Source organism: Poecilia formosa, unplaced genomic scaffold (assembly GCF_000485575.1).
Source record: "Poecilia formosa unplaced genomic scaffold, Poecilia_formosa-5.1.2 Scaffold797, whole genome shotgun sequence".
Taxonomy (NCBI): Eukaryota; Metazoa; Chordata; class Actinopteri; order Cyprinodontiformes; family Poeciliidae; genus Poecilia; species Poecilia formosa.
Window position 1 is genome coordinate 66422 of NW_006800736.1, and position 22185 is coordinate 88606.

A 22185-nucleotide genomic window follows, 5' to 3' on the forward strand; every position below is an offset into this window, starting at 1 on the left:
AAGACGATGATCCTGTAACACCGGCACAGCAGACCGGCCGCCATGTTACAGGCAGACGGATCTGAACGAGTCTGCAGAGCAGCGAGAAGAGACCAGAGGCAGAACAGGCCCAACATCGGCCCTGAGGGACCTGCAGAGGACCAGCGCTGCTGGGTTAGGGGTCTACTGAGAAACTCCTGTTTGAAAGAACCGGAACCGGTTCAGTGCTGAACCTCGAATACCAGAAGATCCTGTGATCCACAGCAGGCAGATCTGAAGACCTGCTGATTCACCTTCAACAGTTAAAAGATGGTTTAAAACTTTAAGAGCCGTTCAGTTTCAGTAACTCAAACTCAGACTTCATTCAGGTCAACGTAAGTCTACAGTTGGACAGAAGCAACTTTCGATCTGGAAAGACTCAGAGAAAAAAGAACGATCAAGAAATTAACAATAAATTTCTTGATCGTTTCAGCTCCGGTTTGACCAAAAACCGGAGGATAATGAATAACAGTCCTTTGGCGCTCGGGTCCCGGCAGATGATTGAGCTGTGAACTCGGGTGAACACCCCAGAAGCTGATTGGGGAGATGCTCCGACACCGGTGGTGGAGGTCGGGAAGGGGTGACATCCTGGAGGGCCGAAGGATGTGGGTGGAGGAGGGAGGAGGTGGGTTGAGCACAGCTGGAAAGCGGCTGGCGCCGTGGGTGTGGATCCTTATGAGCAGAGCTTGATTGATGATTGGACGCACCGGGTGGAGGTTGGAGGCGTGACGCAGCGATGGGCGGGACAGGTGAGGCAGGTCTTCCAGATTTGGAATTCAGAGGTTGGTCTGACGTTGGATAAAACATTTAAATGGAGGTTTAATGATGGAAACCTCCAGACACCAGAACATGGACCAGTGGCTGCATGGTGTCATGAAGGAAGCTTTAAGCTTCTAACAGTTTGTCAATTCACTGAGAGACGCTCAGAGTATTTAAGATGAGCCTCTGGATCCACACTGGAGACGATCTAAGGTCAGAAATGTTTCTGAAAAATGTCAGGAAGTCTTCAGATGGGCTGAAGGCAAAGCAACATTTCAATCAGAGATTTGAACCAACAGTTTGACAAACCTGACTTTGCAGCTTTCGCATTTCTCTGCAAGTCCACATGATTTTCCTCCAGCGACGCTTTGCAACCGATTTATTTTTTTTTGTAGTTTCTGATGCAACTTGAATAAACGGCAGTTAGAGGAGGGTGAGCAGGACGAATCCTGTAAGGTCTTTGAATTCTCTCCATCTTGAAACTACTTAAAACATGCAGCAGTTTTATTCTGATGTTTAAGTAAAAATCTCATAAAAATCAGATGAGTAGGTGAAAGAATCCATGAAGGCCATCGGCCGTTTCAGACGAGCGCTTCGGGTTTGAAATGAGTCGCATCGTCACGTTTTGCTGACGTCATATCTGGCCGACCCCAAGGCCAGGCCTAACCTTAAACAAATATTCAGTAACACGGCCCGTTACCTAGCAACCGCAGCTGATTTTCCAGGAGCCATTGTACAGCAGGAAAAGCAGCAGACCAGACACTGGAGATCAGCTGGGGTTGCTAGGTAACAGGCTGGGCTTGTTGCTAGGTAACGGCTTCGTGACGCGATAATCGTGTTTTGTTTTGTTTTTTTAAACTGCTTGTTTTACAGGCATCAAAAATCTTGAACTTATTGCTGAACACCAGTTTTTGTTTTTAGAATCAGTCGAGACTCAAAAAGTGAAATTTGCTGCGTAGATTCCTCACAGGATCAGAGTAAGGTGAAGTTTTGTTTCCGTTGCAGCTTCCTGCAGCAGCTAACGATCCTCAGCCCGCCCACCGCGCCGCCCCGAGCCGCCGCCAGGAAGGAGCCGCTACTCGTCTCTGTTTTCCAGAAGGCCATGGACAGCCTGACCGCCATGTTTCCAGACTATTCCAGGTAGATTCCAGGAAGAGCAGAGCGTGTAGAAACAGCTCAGCTGCTGAGGTGTGGATGTGGTCCTGACCCGGTTCTGACTCGGTTCTGGTTGGTCTGCAGGTCCAACTTGATGCGTTTCGTTCAGGACTTCCGCCTGGCCAGAGGAGGAAGTCTGAACCTGGTGCCACTACAGGAAGTGGTCAGCGGCGTGGCGCAGCTCATCCTGGACCATCAGGTAGCGGTCCGTAGAGCCGTGCTCTGATTGGCTTACCGCCACGGCTTTCAGCCAATCACTCGCTTTCCTCCTGTTCCTCAGGAAACGCTGAAGTCATCTGGCGCCGCGGGCCGGTCCAGCCCGGCTCAGGGGAACCAGAACCCGGTGTGGCAGCTGGTCGGAGCGCAGAGAGTCCGAAACCCGAACGCTGTGAGTCTGACTCAGCCACCGAGCAAAAGAGACGCTTGATTTGACTAGACACTAGGTTTCCTCCAAACTAATGAAATCCAAAGACGCTTTATCGTTATCATTATCATCATCATCATCACTATTATCATTATTATTATTATTTATTGCCCACTTTCAAAACTGGAAACATTTTAACATGTTGAGACGTTTTTCGCTCACTTCGTTTGTTTCTATTCTTTATTTCCATATTTAAAATATTTATTTTTATCTCATTTTGTTGCAGCAGCTGTTTTAAAGTGTTTTATAAATAAAAGTATAAAGTAGCCAATAGGGGAAAATTTTTGTTCATAATATTAGAAACTAAATATTCACTAAAGGGATGTTATGAATCATTTAAAGTAATTTAATTATGGCATGAAAAAGGCAGAATGAGCCAATTTATTTAACTGATTAATTATTGATTAGTAGATTAATGATAATTTGCAGCTCTAATCTTGATCAAGTTTGAAATGTAAAAGTATTTTAGTTTTTAAACCAGAACAGATTAAAGATGCTAAAATAACACATTAGGTGGAATCGCCCTTTAGTCAATCACAAACTAACTTTCAGCAGCTAAAAGGCGATGAAGTGACAGAAAAACTGTAAAAACATGAAGTTAATAAAAACGGTTGATTTAAGGCTGCAGTGAGTTAAAGTGGAGAAAAGTTTCACTTTTCATTCTCCATCTTTTTCTATTCCAGTTATTTTTAATAAAACAACGACGTTCGGTTTATTCAGTCAGGATTTAACGTTTTTTAAAATCAGGAAGTTATGGAAAGATGGTCATTTCGATTCGAGAGAAAACTCAGGTTTTTAAGAAAATGGCCGCCTATCACTTAACCAATAATCAATAACCTGCACCTTCCTGCAGCTGAACATGGAGGATCCCTGCATCATCTGCCACGAGGACATGAGTCCGGAGGACACCTGTGTGCTGGAGTGTCGGCACAGCTACCACGACCAGGTAATGTCATTTAATCTAAATGACATCACATTTTCAGCAGTTCAAAGTTCTTTACATGAATTAAAATGAAATGCAAACCAAAGGAAAAAGAAGCTAATAATGTTGATCCAAAGCAAATAAACTGGATGTTCCTAGTAAATAACTTCTGGTCTAATTCGTTTTCTGATTGGAAGAACAGAGTCTAAAACGTCGCTAAGGTGGATCTTCTGGATTCTAAGTTTGTTCTAATCCCAGTTCTGGGTCCTAGATAAGTTAGTTTGCTAAAAGTAATGAGTACGCCACAGTTTCTAAGTAGTAATAAAAACTAAATGTTCCTGTTCTGGAGGAAGTGAGGCCTCCAGTCTCCCTCTGGTTCTGACCCGGTTCTGTCTGTCCAGTGCATCCGGTCCTGGCTGAAGGAGAAGAACACCTGTCCCACCTGCAGGACCCACGCGCTGCTGCCTGACGACTTCCCCGCTCTGTCCACCAGGAGGCGCCAGGCCCCCTGATGCTCCGTTTCTGCTTTTACCTGCTTTTATTTTTTAATTTTGTTTGTTTTCCTGATTTTACTGACATTTCAAACCTGAGAAAATAAAGAACTCGGTGTTGGAGCTCGTCTGACTCTTCCCTTCCGGAGCACAAGTACTTTAAAAATGTTTACTAATCATTTAATATTAAACATTATTTCTCAAGATCAACTAAAATATAAAGTTATGGGGAAATTTTGGTATTTAGGACCAAAATCAAAATGATTTATAGAATAACAATTTAAAAAAATTAAAGTTATGAAACGTTTGTTCAGTGAGAATCTGAGTTACTTCCTGACTGTTCAGATCATTTAATACACAAAATGAAACGAGCAGCAAATAAATTCACTGGAATCTCATGAAAAATGAAATTTATTTTCCAAACATTTTATAGCTCAAATAACTTCAGTTACAAATTCTGCTAATCAAACATGATTTAAAAGAAACAATGTTACAATAATTGAGGTGGAATCAATAATCAATATAACCCTGAGCAGGCTGCAGACACATGTAATGCATTCGTCAAAGTTTCAGAACAAGCAGAAAAATTATGGGATGGATTCAGATTTTAGTTCAAAGGTCAAATATTAATGTTTGAATTTCACAACTATACTGTGCAGCTCAAAGTGTCTGAATGCAGTCGGTATTTTATGGATCATTGGTGATCGATCGGGTTGGATGTGATCAGACTCTGCAGAGCTTCAGAGGGAAGTTCTCTGTGATCAGGTGATCGTCCTGCAGGATGACGACAACGTTGATTTCAAACTCTGAGGAAAAAACGAGTCGTTAGTTCCTGATAAACCGGAGCTGAAACGATCAACTAATTTAGTAATCTATTAATCGCTAACTGGAGTAAGGGTTAAATAAAGGCAAAAAGTTTGCTGGAAGAAAAACTCAGAGCAGAAATTAAAGTAGAACTACAAACAATAAATTCTATACAGATTAAATATATAAATGTGTTTAACCAAAAACTCCTGGAGTGGAATCGTTTCAAATCGTTTTGGCTTCACCTGCTTCAGCTTCTCTGAACTTCTATTAATCACCTTTTATCAGTTGTTGACACATTAATCAATAATAACCTCCGGTCCAGCAGAAAGGCTGAAGCGTTTTCTCCTGTCTAACCGATCGATTATGAAAAAAAATCACTAGATGCAGCTGGGAAGTGAAGGTGGAGCACTCCGATTGGCCGGCTGCTCTGATTGGTTGGTTGTACTGACCCACTTTGAAGTTGGTGGTCTCCAGGGTGGGGCAGGTGAAGAGTCGGGGGAAGACCATGTGGACGGGGATGGGCATGCCGTGGCCGACGTCTCCTTCTGCGATCTGGATGTTCTGGATCTCTGTGGCGTCTCGTGCGTAGCCCTCGGCGCAGCCTGTGGGTAAAACAGGAAACCTCCAGGGGGCGCCGCCACATGGCGGCAGCGTTCAGGGAGAGGGGAACTCACCGCAGGTCTCGACCCGGACCAGCTGCAGCTCAATGCTCTTGATGGGGACATCAGATTTGTCCACCTGCACCTCCCCGGTGAGCGGCTGGCTGATGACGCAGCTGGTGGCGTCCAGATGTCCTCTGATCAGGAAGCGCGGCAGCTGACTCCTCTGCCGAAACAAACAGTCAGTAAAACGGACCTGCAGACGTTTCCAGAACCGCTCAGCGACTCTAAAACCAAACATTCAAATGTTTCAGCAGCTTCACTTTTTTACACACCAGCTGAAAATATGAGGAAAAAATTTTCACCAATCTGATCTAAACTCAATCAATTATGATTAATGGCTTCAGATTAAAATTAGCATCATTTCTAAAAACATTGATGGAAATCAATCTGTTATTTTGCAGAAGTTTCTGTTTAAACTGGTAGAAACAAATTGAAAGTTTGCAGTGAAAGAAGCTCTGAAGTTTCAGCTCAAACTGATTAATCACTATTAATCAACTAATTTAGTAATCGATTAATAGTTTCATTTGCTGAAAAAAAACAGAGTAATTAAACATTTTGCATTTAAAATCAAATCGTCTAAATATGTTCAACCAAAAACAGTTTTAGTTTCTCCTGATTCAAATTCTCTAAAAATCTCCAATTAATTCTATCAAATTATTAATCAGTTAATCAATAATTAATCCCAGATCAGCTCTGCATCGACATTCAGCTTTTTCTGATGTTGACGATTTTAGGATTTTTAGCTGCAAATGATGAAAGCTTCTGTAAAGGAATACAAGATGAATCAATAGATTGATCTATGAATTAATCTGCAGCCTGGCTGTGATGCGACAGCAGCAGGTCAAAGGTCGCACCTCGCGGACGTTCTGCAGCGTCTCTGGAGTGATGCTGAACTTGACCGGAGTTGGAACGATTTTTGATTTCTGCGGCTGAAAAGAAAAACCAATCAGTAAGGTAATAACGAGCAGAGCGGCTAATCGATGCTTTGCTAACGTTCACCTGACTGTGAACGATGAACTCGCAGCTCCTGCTCAGGTCTTTGGCCAGCAGGGGGCGCTTCAGGTCGCAGCGCAGCGTGTACTGAGCAGCAAACAGGGAAAAGTCAGAAAGTTGGAACACAAACTGCTCAGCCTGAACCTTTTCACACCTGAATCTCTTTCAGACTCTGGTTAGCAAACAATACGAGAACGTTAGCAGACAGGCTAACATCGAGCTGAACCTGGATGTTGACGAAGACGCCGTGGTACGTCTCATACAGAACTTTGTTGCCTTTGCTGATGAGCGGAAACTCAAACGGGATTTCCGTTTTCCCTCCTGGGATTTTCCCGGCCTTGGCCACTTCGATGCTGCTGCTGATCAGCGGGATTGGCTGCAGATTAACCGGCAGACATTTCACGGATTAGCCGACAGAGTATTGCAGCAGACAGACTTTAAATAAATTATTCTCCAAGTTTGGTGAGTAAATCTGAATTAATGCTTCATTTACCAAACCATCAATGACAATCAGATTGATCGATTATTGAAATAATCGGCAACTGATTTCGTCAACTGGAAGAATAAAAAGGCCATTTGCTGAAAGAACAAAAACTAAAAACAGATGAGAAAAACATTTTCCGTAAAAACATTCAACCAAAAACTTCAGGCCAGTTTTAGCTTCACCTGATTATTCAAAGAAAAATCTGCAGATATCCCTCATTTTCTATCCGATTAATCAAGTAATCATGATGATTACCAATAATTTAAACTTATTTAAATTATTGGAGTTTCTGAACTCCAGAGAAGCAGAGCGGTCTGGAGTCCGGTCCAGATTCCGGTCCGGCGGATCCCACCTTGACGGAGTTGTAGAACGCCTCGAAGACGCCGACGCTCTTGGAGCTGAGCTGCAGGTTGACGATGCCGTCCATGCTGAGCGCGATGCCGTTGTGCTGCAGCGGCTCCTTGCAGCACAACGTCACGACGCCGGCCACCGTTTCCTGAAACAGACCAGAGCCAGCTGCAGAATCACCTCACGGATATTGATCATCAGCCTCTGAGCTCATACAATTTATTACAATTAATCGATTATTGGAATAAACTAGTCCAGTAATTGACTAATCATTAACTGGAGAAGAGACTCAATAAAAGCCATTTGCTGAAAGAACATAGCAGAAATTAACGCAAAACTATACAAATTTTTTTTTAATTTATAGTGATAAAATTCTTATAAAGATTTAGATTTACTGTTCCCACAATAAATTTCAATTAATGTTTAAAATCTAAAACTGTCCATATTGTTGGGATTGACAGTTTTGTCATTTGCTCCACTTTTTGTTTAATAAAGTGATCAATAAATACCAATACATTTGAAAATAGTTACTGTGAGCAGATTAATGACATAAATCACATTTTTTATGACTGGCATCTGAAAGATTAAAAAATAACGGTTTTAAAAGCAGGATTTGTTTCTGTGAGCTGCAGCCTTACAGTAACATAAGGAAATAATAAATAGTTCTTATCACTTTTATCAATTACCATCATTTATCTAGAGAAGTTTATTTTTAGTAAACATTTTGAACAGGCCGTTTTAGGTTCGAAAACGCCGAAGAGTCACACCAAGCTAACTAACCACACCGGGTTTCTATGGCGCTCAACACAAATAAGTAGAAAATTATATTTTTATTTATGTTGTCATGAAGATTTCAAATTATATTTCTTATTTATTGTCATGTAAAGAAATGATAATCGAGCACAGAATTTAAGTGGTGACCAAATTCGTCACAACACCACGGAAGCAGCTGCTGGTCATGTGACTACGAATTAGCTTGTTGCTAAAGCAGCAAGCTAACTGTCTATGCCAGCTAGTCAATGGCTTTATCAATGTTTCTGGAGAGAAAACAGAGGGAGGCTAACATTAGCTGGGCATGTTCGTGTCAGTGGGCCTCTTACCCCCTCATGATAGACTTTGTTGGCTCTTTTCAGCTTGATATCCAGAGTGACGCTCATCTCCGAGCTGAGCGGACCGCCGAACGGCGGCTGACGTCACAAACTTGTTTTCGATGCTGCCAACCAAAAGCAATAGCGTTACATTTATTTGGCTTGCTTCTGAATGAGAAATTAATAAGAACAACAACTCGGTATCCGGGTAAATCTTTCAAAATAAGAGTGCGATTTCCGCCGATTTGAACGACTCGGTCAAATTTTCTAAATAAAAGCATAAATAATAATGGTTGAAACTAATGCAACGCCGGTCGGAAGTTTACATGCACATATTGTTACACACATTGAAGACACGATTAAGCATTTACTGTGACCTTTTCAGAGAGAAAAATCACATGTCTGTATGTAACTGGAAACCGGAAGAAGCGCATTTTAAAACGGAAATGTTTTTCAAAAGCCGTTTTTGTGTTTGGTGGCTGTGACACGCACTCATATTCAGTTACATAAAAAAGATTCAGTTAAATTAAAAAGACTGCAAAGAAGAAAAAAGCTTTTTTATTGTCACATAAAAAATATAAAGTTCAGGTCTGCCACCACTTGACTCCAAGTTTCTAATAAATTTACACAAATAAAATGAATCGCTGAATGAACCGCGTTTACACAGCAGAGGGCGCTGTTCAGCTCCTTTATTTCATTTTGATTAATTTTATTTCAAGTTATTTACAATTTTGTTTCACTTCATTATTTTCAGTATTATTTGATTTCATATTATTGTGATGTAATTTTATTCAAAGTTACAGGGTCAAATTTTATGTGTTTTATTTTTAAAGATCACTGTGACTTCACTACCAAGAACAGATCATGTTGGTAAAACAAACAAAAACTGGAAGATTGTTTGTTTCTGAATTAATCTTAGGGGAAAAAAGAAGACATAAGGTTTAAAATAACATGCATGTTCGTTTCAAACATTCTATCTAAACATGTCAGAGAACCATTAAAGGAAGTTTATCAAATATTTCTGCAGATAAAGAATGGAGGCTCTTGTTTTGTAGGTGTTTAAATTTCTTTTATCACATGCAGTTATTCTTATTTAATGTAATTTTAATTATTTTGAATATTTTGACATGTTACTGTTGAAATAAAGCGTTGGGCGTCACCTAAAATAAACACGTTAAACTGAATCATAAAGTTCTTGTGCAAAGAAGGAAACCTGTAAAAACTGCATCCAGTTGGTGATTTCTGGAAAATCTCCTTTCGCTCATTTCAGTTGCCAACATCAACATTTGCAGACAAGAATGCATCAGAATGAGATTTCCCCGTTCATTTTGTACCCCAGTAAAGAAACGATAAGCGACGATCTCTCGGCTCTCAGGAATGTGGAAATGAAGTTAATGATAAAGCTGAGGATCCAAGGTCGGTCACTCAGGAAACGTCACTTCTTCTCTGCACTGAAACGTGTTTAATTCACTTAAACAAACTTCACCGCTTCTGTTTCCTCTAATAAACAGAATTCTTCATTTTTTACAACAAACCTCTAGTGGACATTTGTTTTTAGCTTCATTTTGACTCTTCTCATTCTTTAACATGTCATTTAAGTGTTTGTTTAATAAGTTAATGTGTCCTGTTCTTCACAAAACACCAAACAGCCACCAGCAGAATCCTGCATTAGACTTTGTTTAGACCACAGGTATTTTGTCCTTCAGCCCTGCTGCTGCTTATTTCCAGTAATCATTCACTTTGTTGCAAAAAGAAAAAACAGTTTTTCCAAACATTTCATGAACAGAAAACGTTCAGCTGACTGAGTCCCGTTTAACTCCAGTTCTGTTCAGGTTTTCACACGTTTACATCTCGTCTCATTACGACAAACTTTGGCGTTTTTTAGGTCATTTAACACAATTATCTACAACTTCCTTCCTTTGCTCCTCGGCTTCAGCGGTGACCAAACTGGATTTACACTGAGAGTCATTTTAATTTATTAGGCTCAGGCATGAGATTATTCATCGATTATTGAAAAATATCATCAACTAATTTAGTAATCAATTAATCGTTAACTGGAGTATAAACTCAAAAAAGGCCATTTGCTGAAGAATAACACACTCAGAACCGTAATTAAGCCAAAACTGTACAAATGTATATATTTGCTTTTAAGAAAAAACAAAAACACATTTGTCTGTAAAGGCGTTTTACCCAGAATTCATTAAAACCTCCAATTAATCACCTTTTGCTATCAATTATTAATCAGTTAATGAAAAATAAATTAATTAATTAATCTACAAAAATCAAGTGTACACTAAAAAATGTTATTGCATTTTTTGGTAATATTTCTATTTTGCTATTTAAAAAAGGAATTGAATTATTTATTTACATCTTTTAATGTATTTCTAATATTGTTTAAAAAGGGTTAAAGTGTTTAAATAAAGAGTGAATGTCAAATTTTTATCCAATTAGTTGCCTGAATCATCAGTAGTATAGTTATTTAACAAGTTTCAGCACTAATCAGGTTTATTCAGATTGAGTAGGCTTATTTTTGGGGTATCAGAGTAATGGGGGTTGGAGACAAACATAAACCACATTTTCTGAATTTATTAGTAAAAATGTCCTCCTGTTTGCTAAAGTTACTCCAGGTTAGAAAAAAACACCTGTAGAGAATGAGAAGCAAATCGATGCTCTAAATCTGATCAAAATGACTTTTAATCACAAATTTAAACTTTTACAGAGGCGTCCAAAATAACACATTAACAACAAATACATTTTATTTATTAATACCAGTCAATTCGTAGCATTTTCTTGATTAAATAAATTACCAACTACAATCATTGGGTCTCAGGATTATTTTCCAACCTCCAGGTGTCAAAATGTTGACATCATATTTACAGAGATTTAAAGAATTTATCAGATAATTCACATCATGTGTTCCTCCGGTAGTTTGACCTTCTGTCTGTCACAAAGTTCATCGTGTCCTTCAGACGCTCTGACAGCCGTAAATCTGGGCTTGTGTGAAGCAACAACAACCGTAAAAGAAGGAAACCAACGTCAGACGGTCACCTTGTTGTTCCTACCTGTGGACAGGTGAGGGGAGGGAAACGGATCACAGATTACGCTCGGCTTTGTCTGTGCTCCGTTCCTCATTGTGCCAAAGTTCAGATCTCACAACAAACGGAGAAAGAAGACACTGAACTTCAGCTCAGACTCAGCTTTCACATTTATGAGGACGAGCTTTTCAGAGGTGAGTGCAACGCATTCATGTAAGATTATGAATTAACATGGCTACCCTTCATCTACTCCTGAGGAAATGTGTCTAAATATGGTTACATGTGATAACTTCAGGACACATGAACTCATTTTATTTCTAATAATTCTGTGGAATAACATTCAGTTTGGTGATACTGACAAACTTGGATCAAAATAAAGAATCGGTACTTATATAGCAGTACTAAACAGTATTTTATGTTTCTTATGTTTTCAATATTTTTTGTCACTCTTCCATCTTTCAGGCCATCAAACAAAATTTGATATCAGACAAACATAAAGTGAAAAAAGACAAAATACTGTTTTCAAATTATGGCCTCAATTATTTAGGAGAATACTGAAAAAACACAAAATCCTACCAAGTATTTTTTTTTCTCTAGTTTCTAGTGCAAATATCTTAGTTCACTTGAAATAAGACAAAACAAACATACAGGCAACTTTTCAGGAAGATAAAGGAGTTTATTTTAAGTCAATAATTCCTTCATTTGACTGAAAAAGTTCCAGTTCCACTGGCAGATTATTTCACTTAACCTGGGAAAATGTCACATTATTAATAAATTATTTGCCAGTTTAATTCAAACTTTTTATCAATATTAAGAATTACTGATTAAAAACAAGCTCCTTCCTATCTTTCTGAAAAGTTTAATTAGTTTTGTCTCATTTCAAGTGAACTTGACCAACTAGACCAAAAATATTTAATATTTTGTGTTTTTACAGTGAAGAAACTTCCAAACCAAGTGAGAAAATAATGGACCAGTCAGAGTCTGTAACATCACTGAGGAGGAATTTTAAATCGTTTGTTTGCAGAATTGCTCTATTCAGCCACTGTGGAGGGTCTTTAAGCCACGACATCCCCATCATAACTCGTTACTTTGACTAGGAAACACCATAATCTTCATTCTGTTGTTTTTTTATCCATTCATAGTTGGATTTGTGCTTTTAATGATTGTTCTGCTGCGTAACTCAAGTTTACTTTAAGATAAAAACAAACTGGGGTGCTGTGGTGGCACAGGGGTTAAGCACAGTCCACATATGGAGGCCTCAGTCCTCGACGTGGCCGTCGCAGGCTCAATTCCCGTCTTCCCCCTCTCTCATTACCCACCTTCCTGTCAACCAACTATCAAATAAAGGCCACTAGAGCCAATTAAAAAAAACTAAAATTAAAGAAAGCAGAATTTATGTTTCAAGCACGGTGGTGGAGGAATGATGATCTGGGTTTGTTTTGACTTTGTTACTCTGATGAAACATGCAGCTATTATTTAATCCGCAGCAGTTTCATGTTTTTTCTGACTGACCTTCAGTTAAATAATTCTGTTTACGACACACCAATGACTCGCTTATTGGTCTCTAATATCATTTGTTAATTTTTAACATCTGGACCTTAGATGGAAACTGTTTAAGGCTACAAGCTGGTTAATATTTTAGTCGAGGTGTGTAAAGTCGTTTTTTGCTTGGTACATAAATGCATGGAAGAGTTTCTGAATCCCATCCAGGCCTTTCTGACTGCATTAGCTTAGCTTCAGTCTGACGGTGCTCATGTTAGGCTACCTTTAAATCAGGCTCAGTGATGGACGGATGACCTCTGCCATTAAACCCTGTGGATTAAACAGCTGTAAATAGTTTGGTGATTTCACTTTGTTTAGTTGTTGGATTATTGTTTAATCCCTTACATCACAATACAAACATTTTAAATCACTCCAAATGTCTCCATATGTTTTTGCTTTCCTGCATTCTGATCTGGTCCTAATCAGTAACTGTCGAGGTTTCCTGAAGGTGTTCCTTCAATAACTGATTTAGCTCAGCACTCACTGAACAGTCCACAGACTGGAGACAGGAAATCTTTCAATCCCTGCATAAAGTCACAATTAATTTAACTAAGACTTTCAAACATTAGAAGAGAGTCTGGATCTGTGGAAGCAAAAACATATAGAAATGATTGACTGAACACTTTGGCAATTACAGAAAAACAGCTTTATGAGAATAATAATCTTATTTCTGTTTGTGTCTGTTGCCAGCTCTTTAATCTGCAGTGCGCAAATAAAACCTGTGCAGTTACAGCCAGTTCCTGTTGAAGCAAAGCATCATGGTCAACAGGAAGTCAGAGGTCCAGCGAAGGATCGTGTCCAAAGACGGTCACAACAATGTTCAGATCGACAACGTGGAAGGAATGGTCAAGCTCTACCTGCACGACATCTGGACGACGGTGGTGGACATGAAGTGGCGCTACAAGCTCACTCTGTTTGCCTCCACCTTCGTCATGACCTGGTTCATCTTTGGAGTCTTCTTTTTCTTCATCGGAATGGGGAACGGAGATTTTGACAGTTGGCACAATTCTACCCACACACCCTGCGTGGTGAATGTGAATACTCTCACCGGAGCCTTCCTGTTCTCTCTGGAGTCGCAGACCACCATAGGTTACGGTTTCCGGTACATCTCTGAAGAGTGTCCTCTGGCGATCTTCACACTAGTGGCTCAGCTCGTCATCACCGGTCTGGCTGAGATCTTTGTCACCGGTGCCTTTCTGGCCAAACTGGCCCGACCCAAGAAGCGAGCAGAAACGATAAAGTTCAGTCAGGTGGCGGTGATCTGCAGGCACCAAGGCAAGCTGTGTCTGATGGTGAGAGTGGCCAACATGAGGAAGAGTCTGCTGATTCAGTGCCAGCTCACCGGAAAGCTGTTTAAGTCCAACGTGACAGAAGAAGGAGAGAAGACGCAGATCCACCAGAGCTCCGTAGATTTCTACATGGACACCAGTGGAGACTGTCCGTTCCTGATCCTCCCGCTCACCTTCTATCACATTATCGATGAGAAGAGCCCATTGGCAGGACTGACCCCAGAAACCCTGAGCAACCGAAACTTTGAGCTGCTCATAACGCTCAACGGCACCATGGAGTCGACTGCAGCCACGTGCCAGAGCCGCACCTCGTACATCCCTCAGGAGATCCTGTGGGGCTACGAGTTCACGCCAGTGCTGTTCAGCTCCTCCAACTGCCGCTACGTTGTTGATTTCAACTTTTTTGACAAAATACAAGTGAGCAACGACCCCGCCTTCCCTGGCAGCAGCACAGGAAAGATATAACTGAAGCAAGACTGAGAGGACATTGTGGGAGCTGTTAGTTTTACAGTACTGTGATCTTACATGTCAAATCAACCTCATTGTTTATTGATTAACGTTCTGCCACTTCATACCTTTGCAATTTTGATAATTTCACACCCGACATTTTGGGTATCAAATGGTACGTTGAGATGTTCCACCATTAGAACCAACCAGGGAGAAGCTTTAAACCTACAGATTATTTAAATAAACTTTCTATGTCCTCGTCAGTCTAAAAAGACAAAATCAGTAAAAGGTTTCTTACTCTTAGAGTTATTTTGGTTTGATCAGAGGTTTTAATCTGTCATATCTTAGAGCAAATGAGTAGATGGATAACTAAGGGAAACAAAGTTTGCAGATAATAAACTGATACCCCATAATTTTAGTATTTGTGTATAAAACAGTTTGTTTACAGTTACTAAATCAATGCAAGATGGAGGATATGAACTGTTTGGTAGTTATCACACCAATGCCGTTTTATAACGTAAAAATGACATGATTTGGCCTCTTGTCAAACCAAATCTTTTAGCAGACTGTTGTTTCTTTACTAATCTGAATACAATACATCTTTTTCAAACTGTGAATTCTGTCATTCAATTTTTTTTTCTGAACTGTATGGCTGTTTGCTGAAAGCCAGGAGATTTTTATTTTATTTTATTAAAGCATCAAATTATAAGTCTCTATGGTCCAACAAGTGTGATCATCTGTAGGCCTTAGGCTGAGTTCAACTTGTATTTGATAGTCAGAATTTCCTTGATCCATATAGAAAAAATTAAAGGGGAAAACCTGCACGGAGTTCAGATTCCAACCTGGAAACCAGAAAGTCCCTGAGTTCAAATTCAATATGGCTGCCGTTCAAGTAAAACAAACAGAAAGATGAAGAAATGACCACTTTTGTGCTTTTCTGATTGGTTCTACTCAATGAAACAGTCGCTGATAAAACAATGTACAGCATTTATCTGTAGACACATTATTTTTGTATTTGAACGCACAAAATAGAGACAAATATGTTCTGATTCGCTTGTATTGCTAACTGGAGTTAGCCTGTTCCCTGAGCAGAATTAACAAATCCCATAAGTTTTCTCAATTGACATTTTTATAAATGAAGTTATTTCTAGAGCCAAGTGGCTTTAAAATGTGTTGTAACCCTAAAATCATTGTGGTATGTTGTGTGTTGGAAAGCTAATTTCTGGGACATTTATATTTTCCAGAAGACGGACATAGATTTACTAAGAAAGACTTGATAATGATGACTTAAGCCCTTTGTGACGAGGTAAATAATAGGTGAGTTATGTAGACACCAAGACAAATTGAACCATTTTGTTTCTTAAATATTATTTTTACTTTCAAACTGTTTATACACAAGAAAAATAAAGCCAACAGATGTTCAAACGTAGAGTTGTGCTTGTGTATTTTCTTACACAGGAACCAGTCTACAGAACTGAAACTGATATTAAAACCAGACTGCAGAGAGATCTGATCAGAAAAACCGTTTGGATTGATCACGCCATGGAGGAAAATGTTAGCTTCCAGAGGTTAACTTCCAGAGGTTAGCTTCCAGAGGTTAGCTTCCAGAGGTTAGCTTCCAGTGGTTAGCTTCCAGAGGTTAGCTGAAGGACAAAGCAGGTCCAAGCTGCCACTAACTGTCGCCTTCTGTTGTGGCAACACCGAGCTGCAGCTGCTGGGCGTCTGTATGTGGTCCAAACAGTCCGAGTCACACAAAGCTGCTGCCCCCTCCGACTGCTTGGCGAGCGGAAGTGAAGGGAAGGCCGGAGCGGCGCGGGAAAAACAAACAAAACACAGAGAAGTGTCGGATTTGGAAAAGGCGGATTTGGGCATAAACTGGTATGTGAATAGTTCGGGTGGAAATGGAGATAGGAAATGAGAAAGACATGGATGTTGTGACTTCTTTACACTTATTTGTTGTTAACTATAATTTGCATGATAAGTGACTGATTTACATTTATGTTATATGTTAAGCTTAAAACATGATGATTATTATTAATTGAGTTTAACATGATTGTATATAATTACAAAAGCTGAAGTGAAACATTTAAGCGCGAGGCATGATTTATTTGGATAGAGGAAGTCTTTTATTTTGAAGAATGCTTAACAGGATGTGGTTCTGTCTTTTGTCACTGTCTTGCTTCTGTTGATTTTGGTTGCTAGGTAACGAACAGCTGTCGCCGTTTTCTCCTCAATAAAAACTGAACAGAAATGTTCAAGAAAAGACGTCCGAGCCTCCTTCTTGATTGAAGAAGCTTCACTCCGTAACAACGGATTTTGAAGGGTGGGGAGAGGAAGAAATAAAACAGGTGAAGGAAAGGGAATGGGCGGCACTCAGGGCGATCAACGAGAACCGGAAGGAAGTAGTTCGGAAGAAGGAAGGATAGTTAGGAGGAAAGTTGTGAGGGAGGAATTTAAAATAATATTAAAACTTAAAAACGAGGAAGAGCAGGATAACATCAGCCCCATTGTGGTGTCAAGAGAAATAAAAAAGAAAATTGGAGATTTTGAGAGATGGAAACCTATTTGTAGTTTGTAAAAATTAATAACAAAAGAATAAGGCTTTAAATTTGGACAATATTTGTAAAAAAAAACAAAACAAAAACAAACAAACAAACAAAAACAACTGTGTTGGAGAAAATAATCATGGGAGAAGATAAAAAAAATAGAGGAGTGATTTATGGAATCCCTCTAGATGAAGATCTTGATCAAATTAATAAAAATATTGTTGCAAAAGTGAATAACTTGAAGAAATTGTCAAAAACAATTAATGGAGAAAAAGTAGTAAGTTTGTGAATCCTCATTGAGTTTGAAGAAAAAGAGTTGCCAAAAAACATCAAAATAGGGTATCTCAGTTTTCAGGTCAGGCCTCTTGTCCTTCCACCACTTCCTTGTTTCAAATGTCAAAGGTCATAAAGGACACATAGCAGCAGTTTGTAAAGGAAAGCAGAGATGTCCAAAATGTGGTGAAGATCACAAATTAGAAGAATGTAAAGAAGAAACACAAGAAAAATGTCGTAACTCTGGAGGGAAACATAGAGTTACGTCTGGAGGATGTGAAGGAAGAAGGCAAAAGAAATCATACAGATTAAAATGACTAAAAACATAAGCAGGAGTTAAAAATGTGAAGCAACAGAAAACAAGAGATTGAATAAACAGTGAGTAAAATGTCACAGCAAAGCAAAGCAGTCAGAAGAAAATATCACAATATCAGCAGAAAAACTTTTGAAGTAAATTATTTTTAGAATGTTTTTGGCAGAAATTTACTTCTTTCCTTTTCTATCTACAATGGCCCTAATCTGCTGCTGTAGAAATCTGTCTTCTGAGGGTGTTCCAGTCTGGGAAATCTGGGAACTGGGAAATCACAATTTCCCAGTTCCAAATAAAACTGGAACTCAGTGTTTAAGCACCAAAAAGATCTAGAACAATACTGCTTATCTGGAAAACAGGAAAAGGATCCATGCCTTGCATGGACTTAAACCCACGGTCCTGGGTTTAAGTCCCAGGACCGTCTTGCTGCAGTTTTCTCTCCGTGTGCATGCGTGGGCTTTCTCCAGGTACTCCGGCTTCCTCCCACAGCCCAAAGCTTCCCTGCTGGGTCGGGCAGAGGTCAACGGACGGTCCAGGCTGCTGTCGCTGCTGGCTTTTGATTCAGTTTCTGCTGAGAAACACGAGGAGCAGCTGGATCTTCAGAAACGTTGGTATGTGAATTTACCCAGCCACAGTGAATCGATTAGAATATGATTTCTGATGAGGCTCATTGGTCAGGTTAAAGGTAGTTTTTGAAAATAACAATCTTTATGCAGAAATTAAGCACTCACCTTTCTGTATTATAAAATGTTTATTGGTCTGATGTGTTAACTTTAAATGTCATGATTATATAAATATTAGTGGAAAATCACCATTAACAGAAATACCGGCCAGTAAATGCCAGTCTAATTAATCTATATTTTTGTGTATCACTGAAAAAGGACCTAAAATAAATTGACTTTTATATTTTAATTTCATTATTTATTATCCCTAGTGAAAAAAATATACATCAGTAGCCTTTATTTCAAACATACTTACATTTGTGTAAGTATATTTTAAGTATATTAAGTGTACTACCTATAAATATATACAAACTATATTAAAAGTATACATGTACCAATTTTGACGTCATAACTTTCAACACACTTAAATATAATTGTACCAAAATACACTTTTAAGAAATATATTAAATAAAAGTATATTCTAAGTGAACAAAACATGTATTTGCCCAAGTGCAAATATACACTTGCTCAAGTGTACATTTAAAAGATATTTTAAATATCTTTAAAATATCTATCAAAGATATTTTGTGTATATTTTAAAATATATGCTCAAAACAGAATTTTTAAAAATTCACTTAACTCTTTCTTTAAATTATTAATTTCAGTATGTTTTAAATTACATCTCAGTGTACTTTAGGCTAATAAAGTATGCCTTTTAGGTGCCTTAATAATCACTTACTATTTTTGTTAAAGTGGCAAAGAATAATGATAATAAAAAAATCCAGGTTCTACAACAAAAACAATATTTGTCCTTAACAATAAATGCAGCAGGTATCTTCAGTTTTAGACCTCTCCAAATATGACCTGTTGTTTCAGTTTTTTAACTAAAACACGGAAGCTGTCTTTACCGAATCCATTTTTCAGGTATGACGTAAGATCTGTTAGTGAACGGCATCAGCTCCAGGTCACACTCCAGACCAGATGGTGGCGCTGTTGCACATTTTCATTTCTTTTTTTTAAAGCGCCATAAAATGAAGAAAAGCCTTGAACCAGAGAAGATAACAGATCCTGTTCGAATTCGCAATTTTTACTCTCAGAATATTGCCTTAAAAATAGAGACAGCCTTGATAATAGTTAGTAGTTTTGGTAAATTCAAGCTTGTGACGTCCTAGTCCGAGTTAGACGACAACACAACTGGACAAGAACCGGATGGAAATGAAATGTGGGTCACGAAAGGAACCGAAGGGACGAAGGCTGCTAACGTGCTGCTAGCTGGTGCTAAGTTTGCTTCAAAATGCTAATTATCTTCGTTTAATTATAAACGGTGCAGTAAATATATAAACAAACTTACGTTAGATTCAGGAATAGTCATTTTATAGTGACTTTTATGATTTTTACTGTAACAATCATTCAGCTTCATGTTATGACTTCATGGAGGCTGTTTGTTGCGAATTAATATACTTTCTTCATAAACTGGTTTTAATTTAGCTCAGTTTGCCAGAGACTTTGAAATTAAACACCCGGCTGCTGTTATAACTCGTTCATCATTGTTTCTATCGTCAACATATTTTTGCAGTAAGCAAATTAATATGAAAGAAGAATTAGAAAACCTAAAGACTTTCCTGTCTCAGAAGAGGCTCTGGCTCCACCAGATCACCAACCAGCTCTGAGGATGAACCTCCACATCGTCTTCATGGTGGAAAGATTTTTACCTTACTGAGCAGCTGGCCACATTTTTAACAGAAAACTGCTGTGTTATCAACACAAAGTGCTTAATAAACATGATTGGATTTAAAAATAATTGGACAGAATTTATTCCCCTTGTTATTCTACCATTTCTCTTTCATGGTTTTTATTTGTTGTTAGCTTTTAGGGCCCTGTGATGGACTGGTGACCTGTCCATGGTGAACCCTGCCTCTCATCTGATGGCTGCTGGAGATGGGCACCACCAGCCCCCCTCACCACCCTGCAAGGATCATCGTGTTCAGATCATGGATGGAAAGATTTTAAGGTAGTTTGTCTCCTTATATCCACACTTAAAACAGCTTCATAGTTAATGCCAACATCAACTGATTCTATGACATTGTTGACTATTTTTTTCTAGTTTTAACATAAACAGGCAAAGAAGTCACCCAGAAATGTTTTTCCACCCGAGGCATCCTGTCCCAGTCATCATCAGTTCTGATGTCACATACATGGCGAGTCCACAACGTCTTGAAATTGTAAGTATTTTTTTTTTCTGTATTCTTTAAAATACAAATGCTTTCTCTGTTTAATTGCTCTATTGTTCTTTTTGTAGGTTTCTGTAGGTGCAGTGAACGGGAATGTTCTGTCGTTGACCTCACTGTTCTTAGGAAGGAGAAATATTACTGCAGTAAAACTGGGATACTGTGACACTGTATTAAAACAATACTCTATCCTTGGTGAAACAGTTTTCACATTTCCTCTAAAGTGTACCTATCGTTTTATTGTGCTAATTTTCATAAGCATGTTGTCTGTAAACTTTGAATGTATTGACAATTTGTACAATTTTGTTATAGTATATAGTATAACATTTTATTTGACGGGGTGCAAAAGACTGACATAATACTGTCATAAACATGACAGAACTGCTGTGTCATGAAGTGTCATGAAGTGTCATTTGGTAAATAATACCACTTTTATTGAGAAGTTGCTTTAAAAGTTGGATTAAAAGTCCATTAAAAGTGCCAACTTTGCCTTATTTTGTAAATNAAAAAATCCAGGTTCTACAACAAAAACAATATTTGTCCTTAACAATAAATGCAGCAGGTATCTTCAGTTTTAGACCTCTCCAAATATGACCTGTTGTTTCAGTTTTTTAACTAAAACACGGAAGCTGTCTTTACCGAATCCATTTTTCAGGTATGACGTAAGATCTGTTAGTGAACGGCATCAGCTCCAGGTCACACTCCAGACCAGATGGTGGCGCTGTTGCACATTTTCATTTCTTTTTTTTAAAGCGCCATAAAATGAAGAAAAGCCTTGAACCAGAGAAGATAACAGATCCTGTTCGAATTCGCAATTTTTACTCTCAGAATATTGCCTTAAAAATAGAGACAGCCTTGATAATAGTTAGTAGTTTTGGTAAATTCAAGCTTGTGACGTCCTAGTCCGAGTTAGACGACAACACAACTGGACAAGAACCGGATGGAAATGAAATGTGGGTCACGAAAGGAACCGAAGGGACGAAGGCTGCTAACGTGCTGCTAGCTGGTGCTAAGTTTGCTTCAAAATGCTAATTATCTTCGTTTAATTATAAACGGTGCAGTAAATATATAAACAAACTTACGTTAGATTCAGGAATAGTCATTTTATAGTGACTTTTATGATTTTTACTGTAACAATCATTCAGCTTCATGTTATGACTTCATGGAGGCTGTTTGTTGCGAATTAATATACTTTCTTCATAAACTGGTTTTAATTTAGCTCAGTTTGCCAGAGACTTTGAAATTAAACACCCGGCTGCTGTTATAACTCGTTCATCATTGTTTCTATCGTCAACATATTTTTGCAGTAAGCAAATTAATATGAAAGAAGAATTAGAAAACCTAAAGACTTTCCTGTCTCAGAAGAGGCTCTGGCTCCACCAGATCACCAACCAGCTCTGAGGATGAACCTCCACATCGTCTTCATGGTGGAAAGATTTTTACCTTACTGAGCTGCTGGCCACATTTTTAACAGAAAACTGCTGTGTTATCAACACAAAGTGCTTAATAAACATGATTGGATTTAAAAATAATTGGACAGAATTTATTCCCCTTGTTATTCTACCATTTCTCTTTCATGGTTTTTATTTGTTGTTAGCTTTTAGGGCCCTGTGATGGACTGGTGACCTGTCCATGGTGAACCCTGCCTCTCATCTGATGGCTGCTGGAGATGGGCACCACCAGCCCCCCTCACCACCCTGCA

General features: G+C 38.8%; 3 protein-coding genes and 2 long non-coding RNA genes across 6 annotated transcripts in view; 4 read left to right on the forward strand and 1 right to left on the reverse strand.

Annotated features, from left to right (window-relative positions):
- The window catches only part of ttc3 (tetratricopeptide repeat domain 3), a 42018-nt gene extending 38258 nt beyond the window's left edge, over positions 1-3760 (forward strand). For both annotated transcript variants that reach the window (XM_016666788.1, XM_007543312.2), the window contains exons 42-46: positions 1783-1917; positions 2017-2131; positions 2213-2320; positions 3210-3302; positions 3680-3760. In XM_016666788.1, coding sequence (XP_016522274.1) covers positions 1783-1917; positions 2017-2131; positions 2213-2320; positions 3210-3302; positions 3680-3747 — 519 coding nt within the window. In that variant the 3' untranslated portion in view covers positions 3748-3760. The remainder of the gene's footprint in view (positions 1-1782; positions 1918-2016; positions 2132-2212; positions 2321-3209; positions 3303-3679) is intronic.
- A 402-nt stretch (positions 3761-4162) lies between these two features.
- vps26c (VPS26 endosomal protein sorting factor C) lies at positions 4163-8374 on the reverse strand. Its single transcript, XM_007543313.2, has 8 exons — positions 8164-8374; positions 7068-7211; positions 6458-6607; positions 6238-6318; positions 6093-6167; positions 5251-5401; positions 5026-5178; positions 4163-4575 (listed from the first exon to the last, which is right to left on the reverse strand). Exons 1-8 carry the CDS (start codon positions 8218-8220, stop codon positions 4493-4495), a joined length of 894 nt encoding a protein of 297 aa, XP_007543375.1. The 5' UTR covers positions 8221-8374; the 3' UTR covers positions 4163-4492.
- Positions 5662-16727, forward strand: LOC107834849 (uncharacterized). The gene is made up of 3 exons (XR_001660672.1): positions 5662-5674; positions 10665-10669; positions 16303-16727. It is a non-coding gene; the product is annotated as an uncharacterized LOC107834849 (long non-coding RNA).
- On the forward strand, positions 11275-15178 carry kcnj15 (potassium inwardly rectifying channel subfamily J member 15). The gene is made up of 2 exons (XM_007543315.2): positions 11275-11380; positions 13419-15178. The coding sequence occupies exon 2, from the start codon at positions 13487-13489 to the stop codon at positions 14480-14482; it is 996 nt and encodes a 331-aa protein (XP_007543377.1). The 5' UTR covers positions 11275-11380; positions 13419-13486; the 3' UTR covers positions 14483-15178.
- Positions 16728-20225: 3498 nt separating the features above from the next.
- LOC107834848 (uncharacterized) lies at positions 20226-20701 on the forward strand. Its single transcript, XR_001660671.1, has 3 exons — positions 20226-20266; positions 20375-20477; positions 20555-20701. It is a non-coding gene; the product is annotated as an uncharacterized LOC107834848 (long non-coding RNA).
- Positions 20702-22185: the final 1484 nt, after the last annotated feature.